The 19465-nt window shown below is 43.7% G+C and overlaps 1 protein-coding gene and 1 long non-coding RNA gene across 5 annotated transcripts; one reads left to right on the forward strand and one right to left on the reverse strand.

The window, feature by feature from the left end:
• Nucleotides 1–778: 778 nt before the first annotated feature.
• Nucleotides 779–1171, reverse strand: LOC308468872. Its single transcript, XR_013981915.1, has 2 exons — nucleotides 1048–1171; nucleotides 779–894 (listed from the first exon to the last, which is right to left on the reverse strand). It is a non-coding gene; the product is annotated as an uncharacterized lncRNA (long non-coding RNA).
• A 77-nt stretch (nucleotides 1172–1248) lies between these two features.
• Nucleotides 1249–17488, forward strand: TENT5D (terminal nucleotidyltransferase 5D). 4 transcript variants are annotated; one of them, XM_080991297.1, is made up of 5 exons: nucleotides 1249–1573; nucleotides 4258–4401; nucleotides 8208–8332; nucleotides 10407–10543; nucleotides 16195–17488. In XM_080991297.1, the coding sequence occupies exons 4-5, from the start codon at nucleotides 10449–10451 to the stop codon at nucleotides 17387–17389; spliced, it is 1290 nt and encodes a 429-aa protein (XP_080847423.1). In that variant the 5' UTR covers nucleotides 1249–1573; nucleotides 4258–4401; nucleotides 8208–8332; nucleotides 10407–10448; the 3' UTR covers nucleotides 17390–17488. The 4 variants fall into 4 exon arrangements, with proteins under 4 accessions (XP_080847423.1, XP_080847425.1, XP_080847422.1 ...); XM_080991299.1 differs by lacking the exon at nucleotides 4258–4401 and adding an exon at nucleotides 11206–11295; XM_080991296.1 differs by lacking the exon at nucleotides 4258–4401.
• Nucleotides 17489–19465: the final 1977 nt, after the last annotated feature.

Genomic DNA, 19465 nt, shown 5'->3' on the forward strand with positions numbered 1-19465 from the left:
AGCGGAGTGTGTAACCTGAAGCGTATGTAACCCGAAGCGTATGTAACCCGAGGTACCACTGTAATAGATCATGGATGGGGAACCTTTTTCAGTCTGAGGACTGCATTCTCTTCTGGATAGCTTTTTTGGGGTGGGGGTAGGGCACTTGCCAGTGGTGGGCAGGACCAGAGGTAAAATAGGATGGTCAACTTAAGCAAATTTTACCTTTGCTGAGTAGTCTTGTTTCTAAACACGCACACACTGCATCTCCAAGGCATTTTGAGATGATAAGAAGACATTCAAGATAGGCAAATATACTGGTAAAGGTAAAGGGAGCCCTGACCGTTAGGTCCAGTCACGGACAACTCTGTGGTTGCGGAGCTCATCTCACTTTACTGGCCGAGGGAGCCAGCGTACAGCTTCCCGGTCATGTGGCCAGCATGACTAAGCTGCTTCTGGCAAACCAGAGCAGCGCACAGAAATGCCATTTACCTTCCTGCCGGAGCGGTACCTATTTATCTACTTGCACTTTGACGTGCTTTCAAACTACTAGGTTGGCAGGAGCAGGGACGGAGCAACGGGAGGTCACCCCTTCGCGGGGATTCCACCTTTTGATCTGCAAGCCCTAGGCTCTGTGGTTTAACCCACAGCGCCACCCACAAATATATTGGAGGAGGATGCAAAATAAGGCTAGTCAGAGGCTGTGGCCCAGGGTTCGGCAAGGTTTCTCAGAATCTCAGTTTCGACGGGCTAGCTGTGGTTGCCCATTGGTGAAAACAATCATACACCACATATGACCTGAATCTCTCTCTCTCCTCTTTATTGTAACCCACAATAATTATGGCTTGAAAACAGGTGCAGGTGCGTCAGGATGTCCTGCTTCAAGCTGAGCCCTTTCTCGTAGAACTGGGAATCCTTTGAAAGAAAGAAAAACCATTGGTCCCCCCTTTTTTAAAAATGCCGGCAGTTTTTTTTAAAAAAAGAAGAAGAGGAGTGGGGTCTCTGGTGAGAAGGGAAGCCTTAGCCGGGAGTGAAATTAACCAGGCAGAAACTGACAGGCTAACTAACCAGGCGGATCGCTGGGCTTCCCCCTTCCCTGCGGTGGGGGGTCGGGTGTCCTAACGCCCACGGACTCTGTCTGCCGCCTCCCACGGGCACACAGCAAGGAGGAAGACCCATTAGGCAGCCCCACCTCAAACTGTGTGACGCGGAGTTGCCATGACCACTCTTTTACGCTACAACGGCTGAGCCAAGGGAGAGGCACGGGGCGCATTTCAGCACCGCCGTGGCCGCGGACAGCAGCCTCGGCGCCGAGTCTCCGCTCTTCTTTCCCCCCTCCCTCCCCTCCCGTTCCCTGATTTCGGGCTTCCCTCCCCCCCTTGGCTCCGAGGGGGACTGGCGGGAGGCGGAGCCCTTGTGGACTTATCTCTCCCCCTGGCGCCCTCACAAGCTCCAGCTGATCCATCCCCGAAGGGAAACGGAGGGAGGACAAGGGCTGTGAGGGGTGCGCCTTGCCATTCTCTCGCCTGCAGGCTTGAGGGACGCTGAGGGGGAGAGGGGGACCAGGATCAACCGCTTCCACGAGGCCGACTCGGTAAGTGCTTGACCGAGGCAAGGAAGCCGAGGCAAGGCAAAGGTCTACACGAAGGGGTTTCTTTTAAGGTAGCTCAGAGGCATATATTTCTGGAGTTGCCTCTGGCGCTCCAGGTTGTTCGTTGTGGTCGTTCGTTGTTGTCACCCGCATAAATGTGCGTGGCATTCAGAATAACACTAGAGCGTAAGGAACCTAGAAACTATACCCTCACATAGGGTCTGCCTTTTGGACGTAGTTCTGCATATAGTTCTATAGAGACGGAGGACAGCGCGTCCGTGCATTCGGTTGTTTTTGGGGCTTGGATGAACCTCCTTGAGGTTTAGCAGCCCAGCAATTGTTTGACTGAGCATATATCACTTTTGCCGACTGCTGTAAGACCTTTGGCCGCAGCCCATCAAAGTGTTGGGAGATGCTCAAGTTCCAGTGAGTCGCATTGTTTTCTAGCCGAGTTCCATTGGTTTTCCGTTGGTTGCAAGGAAGCGTGTGTTGGAAGTGTCTAACTTCTGTTGTTTTGTCCTCATCCCCCGAAAATGGAAAACTGAGGGATGCTGTCTTTGAACATGGGAATTCCATCCGTAGCATATAACATGGAAAAGGGAAGAGGGAAGGAGTTGAAGCCGTAGGTTGTGCAATTCTTTACTAAGTGTAAAGAATCCCTGGGTTCTGTGTAGTGTCTGAGATCCCCGGTATCTTTCGGACTTTCTAGAGCGTCCTTAGAAACTATCCGGGGTTGACTTTTTGGATTAAAGAATAGGGGCTGGTATATGCTAACTGGATGTTCTATGAAGTCTGCTTTTTAAAAAATGTTTTTATTGAAGTTTTTCTTGGGTAACGAAAGTACATACAGCGTCTCTGCTTTCAGTTGATAGAGTCCTTTCTGTGGATCGTTTACATTCAATGTTAGACACTAATGTTATAGACAGTATGAGGTTCGGGGAGAAGAGAGGTTGGGGGGCTAGAACGGGGAAGAGAGAAGGGGGGTAGTAAACTTTCGTTATTTTACATAGTCTATGTGCAAGGTTTTTGTGTCAGCGTCATGTAGGTCGGGTCCCCCCCCCCCCCATTCATTTAAAGTCTGCTTTTGAGTAAAAATGTTCATAACTATAGAAGGTCTCCAGACTACAGGACTTCCTAAATACTATTATAGATCCTTTACAAGATGTGCATGTGGGCTAAAGAATCCTTGAGTCATGTATAAGTGCTATAAAAGACCATCTGAGCTACAGAGGTGTGCACATGTTGAAAGACTAGGCATGCTGTATAATCTTTAAGTGGTATATATAAGCACTCTTTCTCCCTCTTGCTCGCGTGCTTTGGATACTATAGGAGTTTTACATTTTCTGTGGGAACTCTCGATGCTACAGAAGATCTGCCCTTTGCATATTGATTTCATGAATTATGTTCTGAAGTTTTCTACAAGGTTTTGGGAAAGCTATATTGTGTAGGTAAATGTCATTCTCTTAAATAGTTATACAAAATCCCTGAACATGGCTTTGCATAAAAGGTTTCTGTCCATGTAGAGCCCCTGAGCTTTATATAAGACCCCAAATTAGGGTTGTCATGTGTCCTCTTTTTCCAGGACATGTCCTCTTTTTCAGGGGTACAATTTGAGACAAATTGCATTTATTTGCTTTGAATAGCTGTCATAGCATCCTCTTTTTTGATCTTCAAAATATGGCAACCCTACCAAACTAACAACCATTATATTCTCCAGTCTTTCTGGATGCTGTACACTTCTTGAGCCTCACATATAGTCCCTTGGCAAATATATGTTCCCTTTTGCTAAATGGCTTCTAAAGCACTATACGTTCTAAAAGTCCACCGACTACCTTAGTTTAAAAGAAATCTGCATATTTGTAAGTATATAAAATGGTGAGTGCTATGACATTATTCGTCCCTGGGACTAACTTGGAACCTGTTGAGTTTTGGATTATGAGACTTCTCAAGATACATTTGGATTCATCAATGGACTGTAGACTCATTTTATTGAACCTGCAAAACCCCTTTATATATGCAAAGTCAGATCATTAGTCCATCTAGTCCATGGTCATTTACTATTAGAGTGTCAGTATGGTGTAGTGGTTAGACTGTTGGATAAAGCCCTGGGAAATGAAGGTACAAATTCCCATTCAGCTACGAAGCTCACTGGGTGATGTTGAGCCTGTCACTGCCTCTCAGCCTAACCCAACTCACAGGGTTCTTGTGTGGATGAAATGAGGAGGGGGAGAACCAGGTATGCCACCTTTAGACCCTTGGACAAAAAGATAGGATGTAAATGCAATCAATCAATCAATATACTCGGCAGAAGTTCTTCAATGTCTCTCAGGAAGATGTCTTTCCCAGCCCCTCTACTTCACTGAAATTGAGACTAGTACCTTGCAGATATTAAGCATGTGCATTTAGCACTGGTGCTTTTGGCCAAGTTAGGGTTTTAGAACCCCAAAATCTGCTAAGATCCCTGGGTCTCTTTAGAAAAGTATTTCCAAGCTCTGAATAGTTTCGGATGCTAGAGAGATCTGACCAACCCCTTTTCTGCCCTAGAATTTCACTTGTGTTACGTGATACTAGGAAGGCTACTGAATTCTTATATCACGGGAGGGGGGGTGCATGGGTGCATGCAAGTGTGTAAGCAGTGAAAAACAGGGGCATTTGCTTCTAGAGTTGACATAATTATTCAACCTTAGGTCTTCAAATGCTGTTGGACTTCAACTCCCATCACCCCTGACCATCAATTAAGCTTGCTGGGGATGATAGGAGTTTTAGACCTCTGGGAATCCAAGGTTCAAGAGCACTTTCTATAGCATCCATTGCCACTATTGTCCTTTAAAGTAGGTGGCCCACCCTTACATTTATTTTCTCTGTAGTGGATGTCTGTGGGGGTGTGAAATAAATGGTTTTATGAGCAGAAGTCAAGGCAGTACATTTGCTTTTCACTTATTCAACTTGCACTGTAAACTCAGATTTCTAGCACTAATTCTTCAATAACTTCCTATCCACAGGGTCAACTTTCTCCTGCCACCCTCTCTCCCATTTTTCTTATTTTAGCCATCCCAATGTGCTTCATTCAGTCCTTTCAAGTTTGTCATGCCAATTCTCCCCATGGTGCTTTGATGACAATAAATTTTCATAAACGAATCATTGGTCAAAATGATTTGGTTCTCTGAGAAGCTGTTAGAAGCTGGAGAGAGATGTTGGAATAATTTCCCCTTACAGCCACAGGTGGGTTGAGGCTGTATAAACATTTGGCACTGAGGGGCAAACAAGCTAGAGTTTCCGCCTCTAAAATTATTCCATGTTCTTTATTTTTCCTTTCTTTTTATATGACTTGAATTGTCTTTATCTTGTCTCTGTGCCCCCAAAGCCTACGATGAATCAGCAAGCTGAAAAGAGCAGTCACTTTGATGAATTCATCTGCACTTCTGTTTCTTAACTGTTTATTATTTTACCATAGCAGGAGCTATGGTTCAAAACAGCAACATTGACTCTAAACAGCAGTATTTATTTTTGTTGCGTTTCCCAGCCAGTTAGAAAGCAAACACAGTTTAAACTGAACTCAGATGCAGAATTTGCTCTGAAGCTTCAGAAGGGGGTTCTGCTTTATAACTTGTGTCATAATGCAAAAGCAAGAAAGTACTTCTGAACACACAGTGAGTGAATTGCCACATCCTAGCCAATGCAGACTGCAATTGCTTTTCCACCTGAAGCAACGGTATTAAAATGAAGTCCACTAATTTTCACCTCCATCTGACTCCACACTAGACCAGGGTAGAGAAATTCAGACCCAGGCCTCTCTGTATGACCCTTGATATATTTCTAGGTCCTATCTGCTATCCACCCTCCCACCCAACCTCCTAACCTTGACTGAGTGTTTTTGTCTGGCTAGAATACGTCCTAAAACTCTGATAACGACTTCTGCTTGCCCTGACAGAGGAGACTAGTCTCTTGTACAAAGCAAAGACGGACATTCATCCCACTGACCACTTTTGTCTTTCACCCTGCCAGTCACTGCAAGTGGACCCCAGAAGGTTGCCTTAGAAGGAATTGCAGTTCTTTAGTTGAAAAAGATTCCCCACTCTTGTTTTAGACTCTGAAATTCATGGTCTTGAACTTGAAGGTGGGCTATAAGTGAAAGTGGTGGGATCTGCAACAAAATGTTGTAATATGCCTGTGTTCCTGTTAGGGCTTCAGAGGTCCAGCAGCCATGCCTTTCCACCAAATACTGCCCACTCTACCAGCCAGCCAGCATCCCATGACCATGGTCACTGAGCTTTACTTCGTCCCCTTTGTCCCTGCTTCTGCACACTTTGGAGTTCACTGGCGTCTGCTGGTACCTCTCTGTTGTTTGTGGATGGTGCCTTTTTGACTACGTAAAAATATCCATATTCATTGAATGAGCTGGCTATTCATACATAGCAGGGGTAGGAAACCAAGTGTGGCTGGCTGGTGGGCTGGATCTTGACCTCCCTCAAACCCTGCAGGCCATTCTGGCAGGGAGATAAGGCCACCCACCTGTCAATCTGCTGAAATCACCAAGACATGAAGAGAAATATTTTCTTAGCCTGTGCAGAAAGCTTAGCCTCTATGAAAGCTATTTTTAAAAATTTGAAGGGCTGTGCATAGGCCCCCAGCCCACCCTGTGGCCCAAAAATCTGCAGCCCCTAGATTTACCTTGTTCCTGCCCCAGGGGATACCCACCACAGATTCATACCTGAAGCAATGCAGAACTTTTAAGGGAGTCCACCAAAGCAGTTTGTCTCCCAGGTAGGGATGTTAAATAAAAGACAAGACCAGGGAGTATAAAATAAGGCACCCAGTAGTTCCCTAGTTTATTCTACTGCAGTAAGTCAGCACCCATAGAACAAGTTTGAATGGAACTGCCCCAAACAAGGAGACTTCATACATTGGCACAATATACATTTTCTATCACAGGGTTAAGTAAAGTTGCCATAAAGTTGTTGAGCTATTTTAAAGGAAATTGGGGGGGGGGGGGACGACCCACTTACAACACATGGGTTGACATATGTCCAGATTTAAGCGATTCTCACCCAGACACTGTTTCTGATGGCAAAATTTCGGCAATTTCCAGGAAATTCTGGATTTATGGCTTTGTTAGAAACTCATGCAAGGATCCTTCTCTTTGTACAGGCACTTGGTTTTCTGGAACATATATATTGGGGTGATTCTGCTTTGTGAAACAAATTTAACAGGTATTGGGGGTGTCTTTTGATACCTTCTACCTAAGGGCGTGCAAATCCTGCCAGAGGAATTCTGCTTTGTAGTTTGATTTCTGAATCTTAAGCCAGCTGCTTCTGCAGAAAGCCCTGATTCCATTGATTTCACATCCTTCGCTTAACATGATCAGCTTCTTCTTGCTGACAGTTAATGACCCTGGATAGATTGACACAAGAAAGTTTTACACCTGTTTGCACTGCTTTGTGTTTTCTGGTCTTATTACAGCCACATAAAGTTAGTTGTGCAAGCAATGTTGCCATCAGGGTAGGACTTCAGAACAGAATGAGCAGGGCAGCCCTTAAACACAGCAGGACCAGCTTTCTACATTTTCAAGTAACTGAAATAGAGCATATTGCCACCTAAAGGATACATCTCAATACAATTAAGTCTACAGTCCAAAGTAACCTAACTGCACCACTGTCTGCTGGTGTTGCTTCGAAGTCTGTTTCAGTTGCATTAGGAAAGAGGATAACTGCTAGAACTGAAAAATCACAATGCTGCTACTTTTTCCTATGGCTAGAATGGATTGAAATGTCACTGCTGACGTTATTACCATGCTGCTGAAAGACGAGGAGAGAATGATGGATGGGGCCAAAGTGAGGAGCTTTGCTTCAATATGCATTGCAAGCCTTTCCCACCTGTAGCATAAATAAGATTTGCTGAATGCCATTGCCAGTTGCTTCTGCGTGAAGGTGTGGCTCAGCTTTCTTAATGACCATGCTAAATCACTACAAAGCTTAAATGTGAAACTCCCATCTGCCAAGCAACAGTTAGGACTGTCAATAACAATGTGGCTGTTAATAATCACCATACACAGACATCCCCTTCAAGTGTTCCGATTGTTCCAGGACCTCCCCAGAATTACAGAAGCCATCCCAGCTTCTGATTTGATCCTGGAATGTCCCATTTTGCTCCTCTAGTGTTGCCGCCACCAAGCTCGGGGAGGAGGATGAGCCGGCGCTAGCAGTTGACGCTGGCACTTGCAGTGCTGCTGCTCACTCACGCAGGTCAGCTGATTCATGTGAGAGCATGGCACCAAAAGACATGTGCTCTGATCTTCATCAGAGGAATGTTGGAAGGTGTGCCTGGAGGTTACAACAGAGGAAGCCATGACTGTTAGGATGGCATGATATGGCTTTAGATGTATAGTGCAGATGGGGCCAAGCTTAAGTCATTTCCCCACCATAACATTTAACACACATTTCAAGCGCATGGCTTCCCCCAAATCCTGGGGGCTGTAGTTTACCCCCAAACACTTGTGTTTGACAAATCACTGATCTCACCTATGTCTTTGAAGGGCAATGTCATGAATGCAAGGTTAGAAACTTGTCCATAACTTAGTACAGCAGGTGGACTTCTCAGGTTTCAAAAAGCCATGTTACTGTTTGTTCTTATCCCACAGCATTTCATTGGGAGGTTCACGCTTTCATCGGTGACAAGATGTGCATTTCATATTTTTGCCAAAGGATCCAGTGATTCATCACATTGACTCTTCGGCAGCTCATACTTGGCAAAAATCCAGCTATCGTAAGTTTGAATCTGTTTATTTCTCAGTGGAGACTCTGCTAAGAAAGTTAAGCTCTTGCAATAGGAGGTAGAAAATATATACGGAAGCCCAATTGTAAGTTAGATAATAGTGTGCAAGCTTTCTGGGTTTCATCAGGAAGAAATGTTCAGGTATATTATTTCTACCCCAAGCTAATCCCACCTTCTTTCTGTCTTTTGGGGCAGAGGACACATCTGAACAAAGCTCACCAACCAACAGGTGTCTCAATAGGAGCTTGATAAATTTGATCCCCCCCCCCCCAGCTAGCAAAACTGGAGGGGGGGGTGTATGTCAGGCTGGAAATACTACCTCTTACTTTTCAGAGCATGATCTGTGCAAAGTTAAAGGCCACCACACATTTGGAGTGGGGAGAGCTGGAAATGGTGTGTGTTTATGGGTGTGTGCATATGCATGTGTACATGTGTATGAGAGGGGGGCATATGTGGTGGGTGTATGTGGTCTGAAAGTATAGTGTGTGTATGCATACACTGGTTACTCCCACTGCTAGAATATGGCCCTCAGAGAGGTGGGTGCCTAGCAATGTGCTCCCTGGGCTTAGAAACAATAGCCAGTCCTGTTCTACACAATGCACTCAAGCACAATAGGACTTTGTATTATATGAATGTCATTATTGGGTACTAGGAAGGTAGGTTGGGGAGAACATGGCCTCTGTTGTAGAGATCATTGAATGCTAAAAAAATTGGCCTATTTTTATTTATTTAAAAAGAGCAGTTACCTAGTCCTCAAGAGCCCTTTTCTGATTATTGAAATATGGGAATACTCAACATAGAATCATAGAATCATAGAATTGAAGAGTTGGAAGGTACTCAAAGGATCACCTAGTACAACACCCCCACCCCACCCCCACTGTAATGCGGGAATCACAGCTGACATACGGCCGTCCAACTTCTGCTTAAAAATCTCCAAGGAAGGAGAGTCCATCACCTTCTGAAGAGGTCTGTTCCACTGTTGAACAGCTCTTACCACCAGAAAGTTCTTCCTCACATTTACCTGGAATTGCCTTTCTTGTATTTTGAATCCATTGGTTTGGGTCCTACCCCCTGGAACATCAGAATGCAGACTAATAACATAAAGAAAAACACATAGAACAGGAGTGAGGACACACCTTTTGTCTCTACTCCTGATCTCTACGCATTGACCATTCCATTGTGCATAGAGCCTGAGGAAGTGGTAGGTGCAATTTGATGCTCTATAAGGTTCCCCATCATGGGGTGAACAGCTGCACTTATTTAATCTGCACATGTGTAGACTCCATTCAGAAATAAACAATATGTGGAAGTCAGGACAGGAGTCAGAATAGCAAGGGCATTTCTGCTCTCCCTCCATGTCTACTATGTATTTTGGAAAGTTGTTTGCATTTGGACACCTCTTAAAATATTATAGCTAAATTTTTCATGGTGGTTCCTGAGCTCAAGGAGTAAATTTATATTTGGATAGAACTGGATGCCATTTTAAATCAAGATGGTGGGCTGAGCCTATCAAAGCACCAGTGATTTGAACCACTGATTTTGAAACTGAAGTGCGCTTTTTATGTTGTTGTTCCTTATACTTCCCAAACAACAACAGATACGAGGCTGTTAGGAATAAATATTCCCAGATTTCAACTGTGTGAAAAAGGGTTCAGAATCAGATGGGAGGGGCCTCAGAAACAGTATGGACAGATTCTGTCCAGTGCTTAGCTATGTTTTTATGAGCAGTCACGTTTTGTAGATATTGATGTTTTAGTTTGGTTGGGTCTGGCCATCACCATGTAACTTGATGGCTTGGTGCTATTTGCTTCACATTTCTTCTGAAGTGGGTGGGAAGTGCTAGTTTACCCAGAAGTAAGTACTGCTGAGTTCAATGCAACTCTTAAATAAGGCTGCTTAATATACTAAACAAGGCTTAGTATTAATGTTCCCCATTAGTATCGCTCAAAACCAGTTTGTGTGGAAGACGCTGTAATATTTAAGGCAACTTAAATGCATTTTTAAAGGCTACAAAAATACAGTTAAATAAAAAAATGCACTGACTGGAGAAGTTATCTCATACCAGATCCATCCCACCAAGTACTGTCTATCCCGAGTAGCAGTGGCGATGCAAGTTCTCCAAGGACAGAAGTCTTTTCCATCACTCGCTGCATCATCAACTACCAAATCTACTAACCTGGAGAGGCCTGGGAACTCCTGCAGGTAAAATATGTGCTCTATCTAACACACAGGTATGGTCCTGGTTACAATTAGAATAGTATATAAAAATCCAGAAGACAGGAGAGTTAAATACCATCAAAATATTTGCCAATGTAAACCAGCTTTAACCTGGTACCTAAACAATGCTAATGGTGGCGCCTGGTGAATGTATTTTGGGAGCAGCATTCCATAAACAAGGAACTGCAAGAGAGGGCCTTGCTGCTGGTAAATGTCCATGTGATTCTAGCCACAGCTCAGGGGTACAGAATATATTTCAGCCAGAGGGCCACAGTTCCTTCTGGGCAACCTTCTGAGGGCCACATGCCAGTGGTGGGTGGGGAAAAGCAATTAATGTAATATTTTCCCCCTTATATGGTAGGCTAGCTTCTATACTTACTATCACACAACTCTCTCTATCTGCCACCAAGGAGCATTATCAGGGTTCAGGGACACATTCAAGCCAGGCAACAAACACTCAAGGAGGGCAGGGTGCGTGAAGGGTGTAGCCTGTGGAGAGGACCAGACAGAGAGCCCTAGAAGGCTGCATTTGGCCCTTGGGGCCCAAGGTTCTCCACCCCTGCCATAGATGAAGTTATAACCAGGACTTGGATAGCTACCTAGTGGCCTTCTGTTCAGGCTAACAACCTGGCTAATGCTTGTTTCAGATGGTAGAAAATCAATATTGCGTATTTCCCCAAGACCATTGGCTTCCAAGCAGCTGACTCTTTTTCTCTCTTCTTCCTGCGCCCCATCAGGTAGGTTAGGGGCATATGGTTTTTGGTTACCATGAGTCTTGTAAGAGATATAGGACGATAATGGCATGGACGATAATGGCATGGAAAGCTTGCAGCAGCAGTCCATGTACTACCATGAGATAAGAGAGTAAACAAACAGCCGCAGTACGTATGTTGAAATTAGCTTAATGGAGCATGTCTTCAAAGCCCATGATTAAAAGAGATTGGCTCTAGCCTGCTTCCATTTCTTACACCCTGGCTCATGTGATGTGGTGAGGGCCAAGGGTCTTTTTGTGTGAAGTTTGGCGCATGGCAATGTGTTCACATGCCCCACTTCTACAAGGTAAACTGCCAGGGAGCATTTGAGGCACCACATTAAGAGTGATGCAGGTATAACCGATGGATGGTACCCCTGTGGCATTGTCAATACTTAAATTTGTTAGGTCCATTATAGGATCATGTGTCCTGGAATGAATTAGATGCAGTAAACTCTGGTCCATGGGCAAATGTGGCCCTGCATCACGCAGAAAGTAGATTTGAATTCACCTCTCAACAGCTGATGGGTGGTGAGTTGAAATGTGCTAGATCAGCTGTGCATCTGAGTTCCCCAGGCAGAACTTGATTGCGCAACTGTATCCCTGCAGAAAGCAGGACTGCTCCGTACTTTGCATGGGATTGGCAAAGCCCTTGCACTGTCATTTCCAAGTGCTTGAAAACTGCTGCACAAGGTACTTTGGCAGGCGGGAAGGGCAACGCACCTGCCAGTCACTGCCCACCATCAAAGCTGGCCTGTTGAGGTAGGATTGGAGATTCCCTAGCAAATCCTGAAATGTGTTTAATCATTTAGGAGCATTTGTATGCTACTTCAAGGCAGCTGACAATGCCCACTCTTCAGAAGCATCTCTTGATGCGATGCTTGAAGCTGCCTAGAATGACTCATATGAATCATAATGAGCCCAAATCTTTCTTGCAATCATAGACACAATTGCCTAAGAGTATTTGAGCACATCATGATTCATATGGTGCATTCCAGGTATCTTCAGTCACTACATCAAGAGGCATTTAACATATTCCAGAGGACTCTTCCAAATAGCAAAGTGGATGATTTTCTTAAATTTGTATTTATTTTATTTTTAATTGTTCAGACATATTGGGGATATTTTAGCTGGAGGATTCTGGAATTGTAATATTCTTAAATGACTAGGAAAGCTAGGGACAATGTGGTCCTAAATGTTCTTAAAAGGTAAAGGGACCCCTGACCATTAGGTCCAGTCGTGACCGACTCTGGGGTTGCGGCACTCATCTCGCTTTATTGGCCAAGAGAGCTGGCATACAGCTTCCGGGTCATGTGGCCAGCATGACTAAGCTGCTTCTGGCAAACCAGAGCAGCGTACAGAACACCGTTTACCTTACTGCCAGAGTGGTACCTATTTATCTACTTGCACTTTGACATGCTTTCGAACTGCTAGGTTGGCAGGAGCAGGGACCGAGCAACAGGAGCTCACCCCATCACGGGGATTCGAACCACCGACCTTCTGATCAGCAAGTCCTAGGCTCTGTGGTTTGACTCACAGCTTACTCAGCAGTAAATCTTATTGAGCGTAGGGACTTTATTTCCCAAATCCACTTCAGAGTGCAAGCTAATTTTTGTCTTTTGCATTGAACCTAGTGGAGGCTGGTTCATATAGACTGAATAAGGGATTACCCCACTAGCTCCAAAACACCCTCAGCCTACTGCATCTGCCAGCCCCAATGGCCGTTAGTCACCACTGATTAGACTAGATGTTTCGAATTCACCTGAGCATCTCTACATCTCTCCAAATTTAGGCTACACCCATAACATTTAGAATTATAAATATTGGTTTGTTAAAGAAAGTGTCAGTGTGGGTTTCAGTAGGCAGGCGAGAGAATACCCTTAATTTTTGTTGGCACAAAACCAATGTTTGCTAGAGCTAGCCAGCTAGTTTGCCAGGTGCTTCTGCACTGTCTAACTTGCAAGGCAACATGAAGATTGCATCTCTGTAGGCCTAACACTTCATGCCATGCACCCATTATATTGGGTTTCCATGGCGGCAAAAACACCTTTTCCAGGTGTCTCTCTCTATATGTCATCTCCACTCTTCCTCGTCTCTGTTTTCTTGCTAGAGACGAGCCATTCTAAGGCACAACTTAATTTCAGAAACAAAATCTTGAACTAGGTGCCTAAATTATTTAATTTAGAAGACGAATATAAAGATGTGGGGCAGCGAGAAATAATTTTTCATGTGCAAGAAAACCTATTTGATACAATTAGGGATATGTCCTAGGGGAGAAAAGGACAGCCAAATAGAGTCAGTTGATGCCTTCTGAGCTCTTCTGATCTTCCACCCCTGGAGATGCTCTGCGTTCCTTATACAGTGGTACTTTGGGTTACATACGCTTCAGGTTACAGACTCCGCTAGCCCAGAAATATTGCTTCAGGTTAAGAACTTTGCTTCAGGATGAGAACAGAAATCGTGCTCCGGCAGCACGGCGGCAGTAGGAGGCCCCATTAGCTAAAGTGGTGCTTCAGGTTAAGAACAGTTTCAGGTTAAGTATGGACCTCCAGAACGAATTAAGTACTTAACCCGAGGTACCACTGTAGTAGCAAGCACCTTTGAATCCACTTCACTCCACCTCCAAATAGTAATTGCTGATTCACACCACCCTGAAACAAGGGTACTATGCAAGCTACAAGGTATCTGAGCTTGGGTGTGCTATGAAATTACTGTAGGTTGTGTCCAATGCTAGTCCTACTCAGGATAGACACATTGAAATCAATGTTCATGGCTAATTTCAGTTCATTAATTTCAGCAGGTCTATTGAAAATGAGAAGTTCAGTGGGTCTACCCTGAGCAGAACTTAGTTGGTTATAACCCAATATCATTGTATCTTTGTACAAGTTTGTCTCTTTCCCCCCACCATACAGGGTATTGCTTCACTGCTGCACTACAAAGACATCTGAGTCAGACACAGTTCTGCAAGGCTTTAGATTGTATTGAGATGCCTCACCATAAACTCCTATTCCAAAAATACCACAAAAATAAATATAATTTATATATATATATATAAATATAACAATAATTTTAAATTACTTGATAAATATGTGCAGTGAGGGAAGAAGGCTACTGCTCATTGGACGCTGGTCTTTTGGGGCAAATAGGGTACTGCTATATCAGTCTTAGTATGTCCTCTGCCTACCCCACCTGCCTGCCTTCTTTCTTACAACAACTGAGGTGATAATCCCTTCGGGTCAGCTTGATCCTTCTGCAGCTCAGTGTTGCCCTTTGTAAAACTAAGCAGGGAAGAGGATGAGAACAAAACTAGAATTAGTGGGCTCCACCTGTCATTGGCTCTGGCTCTTGTCCATCTCTTGTTGGTCTCCCTTTCTTATGCCCTACCAGTCCCAACAGGAATCAAACACCACTGCCCTTACTCAGTGGTCAGTCACATGCTTTGCATGCAGAGGGACCCGTGTTGGGTGCCAGACAGTTCCAGTTAATCAGATCAGCAGGTAGTGTCAGGAAATACTTACTTCTGCCTAAGGCACTAGAGAGTTGCTGCCCTTCAGAGTTGACACTACTGGACTGGATGGTCAAATAGTCTCACATAGTATTAGGCAACTTCCTACTCACCTAAAACTCCATTTTAGGTATCTACTGGTATGTACAAGATACTAGAAAAAGCCAAATTGTCATTACTGTTCATTGTCATCTACCTCTCCACCCTGCTTCCCATTCCCCAATCAATAATCAGGTGTTCACAAAATATAAAGAAAGGCAAATTTATTTTCCACTTTGAGTAAGAGTGCTCTAAGCAACATTTATTTCTTATTCTTTGAGGGGAAACCGGGCCAATCTTTTTTTAAGAAATGAAATGAAATAAAAATATAGCGCAGACAATTTATTGGACAAGAGCACAAAGATTACAGATCCACAATATCAAGATGATTCCTTGAATGTAAATAATCAATGCTATAGACATTACAGAACATTTGTTATTATTTTTAAATCTACTTGCATATTTGCCATATTTGGTTGTGTACTTAATTACTGTAATTTCCTCTAATTGCACAGTACTGTAATTTCCCTTAATTACATTCATAGTGTGCATACTTAAAATCACAACACTGGGGCACTTAATTTTACAACAACCCATAATAAACCTCCAGGAAAACAATGCCTTCCCAATGTTGTGTTGGAAGCATTAGAAACCTGACATTCTTTTGGATTTCCCCCCTTGATACACACACTTTTTGATGGCTGAGATAGATAGATCTACCTACCTACCTACCTATCTACTGTAGCAAAAAATAATAATACAAGCTCCTAATACTAGCCATGATGGTTATGATGTATCTCCACTGTTGGCATGCCTGTCTATGCCCATTGCTGGGAATCACAAGTGGGCAGAGTGCTGCTGCATTAAGATCTTGCTTTTGAGCTTCCCACAGGTTTGATTGGCCACTGTGAGGATGGGTTGCTGTACTAGGTGAACCATTGGTCTGATCCAGGAGGGCTCTTGTTATGTTTTTCCCCACACAACCATTGTATTTATGAGTGAAGAGTAGGATTTTGTCCACTGTTGGTACCTCTGTGAACTGAGGTTCAGTGATAGCTTTAACAAGGACAGCCTTAACACACACATAGTGAGCAGTAATTTTGGGGTCAAGGTTTATGGCCATAAGTCATGATTCTATCGCCCCTCTTCCAATGTAACTACTGAATACATGAATGGAGGAACCCCTCTCTAGCCAATTAGATTGGGTGGGTAGGACTTCCTTCCAAACCCGAGGTGGGGCAATCAATCAATCCCTGTGCTATTTGTCATGTCATTGAAGTGCTTGATCTGTCAGTGCTTTTTAAGATGTCCCTGACTTTTTCCTTTGTGTTTTCCTCTTAGTTTACCAGCTGATTTCATGATGACTGAGGATTTAGATCCAAGATTCAGTTTTCTCACTTGGGAACAGATTAAAATACTGGATCAAGTGCTAAGTGAGGTGATCCCCATTCATGGCAGAGGGAATTTCCCAACGTTGGAGGTGAAGCCAAAATACATCATTTGTGCCGTCAAGGAGCAGCTGATCAAAAATCAGATCGCTGTCCAAGACATACGCCTGAATGGCTCCACAGCAAGCCACATCCTTTTAAAACAAAATGGTCCCAGCTACAAGGACCTGGATATCATTTTTTCTGCTGAGCTTCGAAATGAGCATCAATTTCAGGTTGTGAAGGAGTCTGTCCTTAATTGCATCTTAGACTTCTTACCAAAAGGTGTCAACAAAGAAAAGATCACAGCAAAGACAATGAAGGATGCCTATGTGCAGAAGATGGTGAAAGTGTCTACAGATTATGATCGCTGGAGTCTTATCTCCTTGACAAATAACAGTGGGAAGAATGTTGAGCTTAAATTTGTCAACTCTCTCCGACGTCAGTTTGAGTTCAGTGTTGATTCCTTTCAGATAATCCTCAATCCTGTGTTAGATGTCTATAGCAATGCAGATGGTGAGCTGTCAGAAGATTCTAATTTGTCCATCATTGCTGAAAGCATGTATGGAGACTTCGATGAGGCCATGGAGCACCTGAAGTACAAACTGATTGCCACAAAAAAACCCGAAGAGATCCGTGGTGGAGGCCTTTTGAAATATAGCAACCTTCTGGTTCGGGATTTTAAGCCAGTAAATGAGGCAGAAATTAAATCACTGGAACGTTACATGTGTTCTAGATTCTTCATTGATTTCCCTGATGTAACAGAGCAGCAGCGGAAGATTGAGTCATACTTGCGCAATCACTTCATTGGGGAAGGGAAGAGCAAGTACGACTACCTGATGACTCTGCGTGGGGTTGTGGACGAGAGCACGGTCTGCCTTATGGGACACGAGCGAAGGCAGACACTGAACATGATAACCATCTTGGCTCTCAAAGTGCTTGGAGAGCAGAATATCATTCCCAATGCAGCCAATGTAACATGCTACTATCAACCTGCTCCCTACATCAGCGACAGGAACTTCAACAATTACTATATTGCTCCTAGACAGCCACCCATTATCTACCAGCCCTATTCCTTTCACATTCCCATGCAGAGTGGCATGGTGTAGCCAACCACAAAACCTCATTGCCTTACATCATTGACCAACCTTTCCCTAGCCCCCCATTCCCCTGAGGGCTCTTCAAAATAAAGCCCATGTTAAAGCAAATTTTCCTATCACTTTTGATTTTCAGGACATCTTTTTTTGGGGTGAGTCTGTGCATCTTGCCAAACATTGGCCTGCTACTGAAATATTGTCCTACATATTGAATGAACTGTGTGCTGGAGTTCATGTGAGATTCTCAGCAAGTTTCCTAAAACAGTTTATGTGCACCCTCATGTTTTTCTCTGTTTTGCAGCAATTTGGCCAGACCACCAACGTTGCCAACCAAGCAATAGTGTCTTACAAATGGCACAAGCACTGAGACTAATGTTGTGTGCCTGGACCGAAATGCAAAAGTTTGTGAGTTTGGCTACAGCATCAAGTCTACACTCCTGCCTTTTGTTCTTTTGTTACAGTGCTGTATTGCTACTAAGAGACTAAGAGGCAAAACCCGCACAAGGCATAGGGATGGAGACTGGAATATATTATCCACTTTTGTGACAGTGTGACGCTTCTGGAGAAAGCTGGCAGTGTCCAGTCTAAACAAGCAGAGATAGGAGATAGGCATGAAAACAAGACCTTGGGCAACTCCAGCGGAACACTGATGACATAAAGCATTCTCCATTTAACGGAGCTACAGAAGTTGTTGCCTCTGCAGGGAGCACAGCCAATTGAAGTCTTATGTAGGCTGAACAGACCTGAGTAATAATAGGCTCCATTGTCTTGGAGGTGCAGGCTTGGTGTTTAAGGCTTGGTGTTTAAGTTTTTTGCTCCAGTACGACTGGAGAGATAGCAATACCGCAGGATGACAGAGCTGTGTCTTCTGGCTAGAAGATCACTAAATATGGCATGAGTGATTCTGTCCTCCATTCTCAATAGATTCATCTGTTGTACCTGTATATGCATTCTGGAGTGCAAAATTGAGCTTTTGTCCCTCAGCTGCAAGAAACGAAGAGAGTGAAGACTCTATGCCTCATTTCATAGTGAAAGTGTATAGAGCACGAGCCCACTGAAGTGGGGGAATATAATACCAGTGCAACTGAACTGGAAATCTTATCCAAGTGCCTCACTGAAGTGAATGGTGAATGGTTCGTGAGTGGATCCAATTTTAATGCCATGTTGCTGTGCTACCTAATGTGATAAGTATCTAATCAATTTCAGAAATTGTGTAGAAAACTGGGGAAAGCCAAACAATTCAGTATGGCAAATTCTGATAGAGAACTTCACAAGTTTTGTAAAAGCTACTCACTTGTTTCAGTAATTGACACTCTGATCCTTGAGATATGGATGATCACAGAGCTTCTTGTGTGAGCCTGGTCATCCTACGTATGTGTTTTCTGCAGTTACCGAAGCAACATGACATGGAACTGTGGAACAGCTGCCATCACAATGCTCCCATAACTTTAAAAATGGGCCTCAATCCTATCTTCCCCCAAATGTAGTGTGTGTTTTTTTACAGTCTGGACATACCTAGTGCTCAGCTGACTTGCTGAACTGTTAAGCTTTAGTAATTACTACAGGGAAGTAGAAGCATTTCAAGGAGGAGACAGGTTAAGTACAAAGGCTACACCTGGATGGCCAGGAAAGTTGCCTCAAAGATCTTTTATGCTCATTCCTTGCCTTCCCACCTCCCTGCCCCGGGTCCTGGGGATGACAGTTGGTTGATAATGCTGATAATATTCTTTAATTCCACAGAACTATAGTTTCCTGGACAGAGTAGTAAACCAGTTTGGTGTAGATGCATCATTACTAGCTGAAGCAAAATTTTGCAAAACATTTGGCCATGATAATAAAAGAAACAGCATTCAAACTTTTTGAATTTTGAACATTTTGAATGTGAGAGATACTGTAGCCAGAAGAATCATTCACTTGGTGTGCCTTGTTGGACTTTGAAGATCAAGCTATGCCTATAAGTGTCATTTTTACCTTTGAAAACTGGCACATACTATTATTGTGTTAGATGAAGCTTTCATTGTGAAAAGTACAAGCAACAATGAAGGAATCTACTGGTGTTCAAAAACCAGCCCATGTATTCTTCTACTT

The sequence above is a fragment of the Podarcis pityusensis genome (assembly GCF_964106645.2).
Source record: "Podarcis pityusensis genome assembly, chromosome: Z".
Classification (NCBI taxonomy): domain Eukaryota; kingdom Metazoa; phylum Chordata; class Lepidosauria; order Squamata; family Lacertidae; genus Podarcis; species Podarcis pityusensis.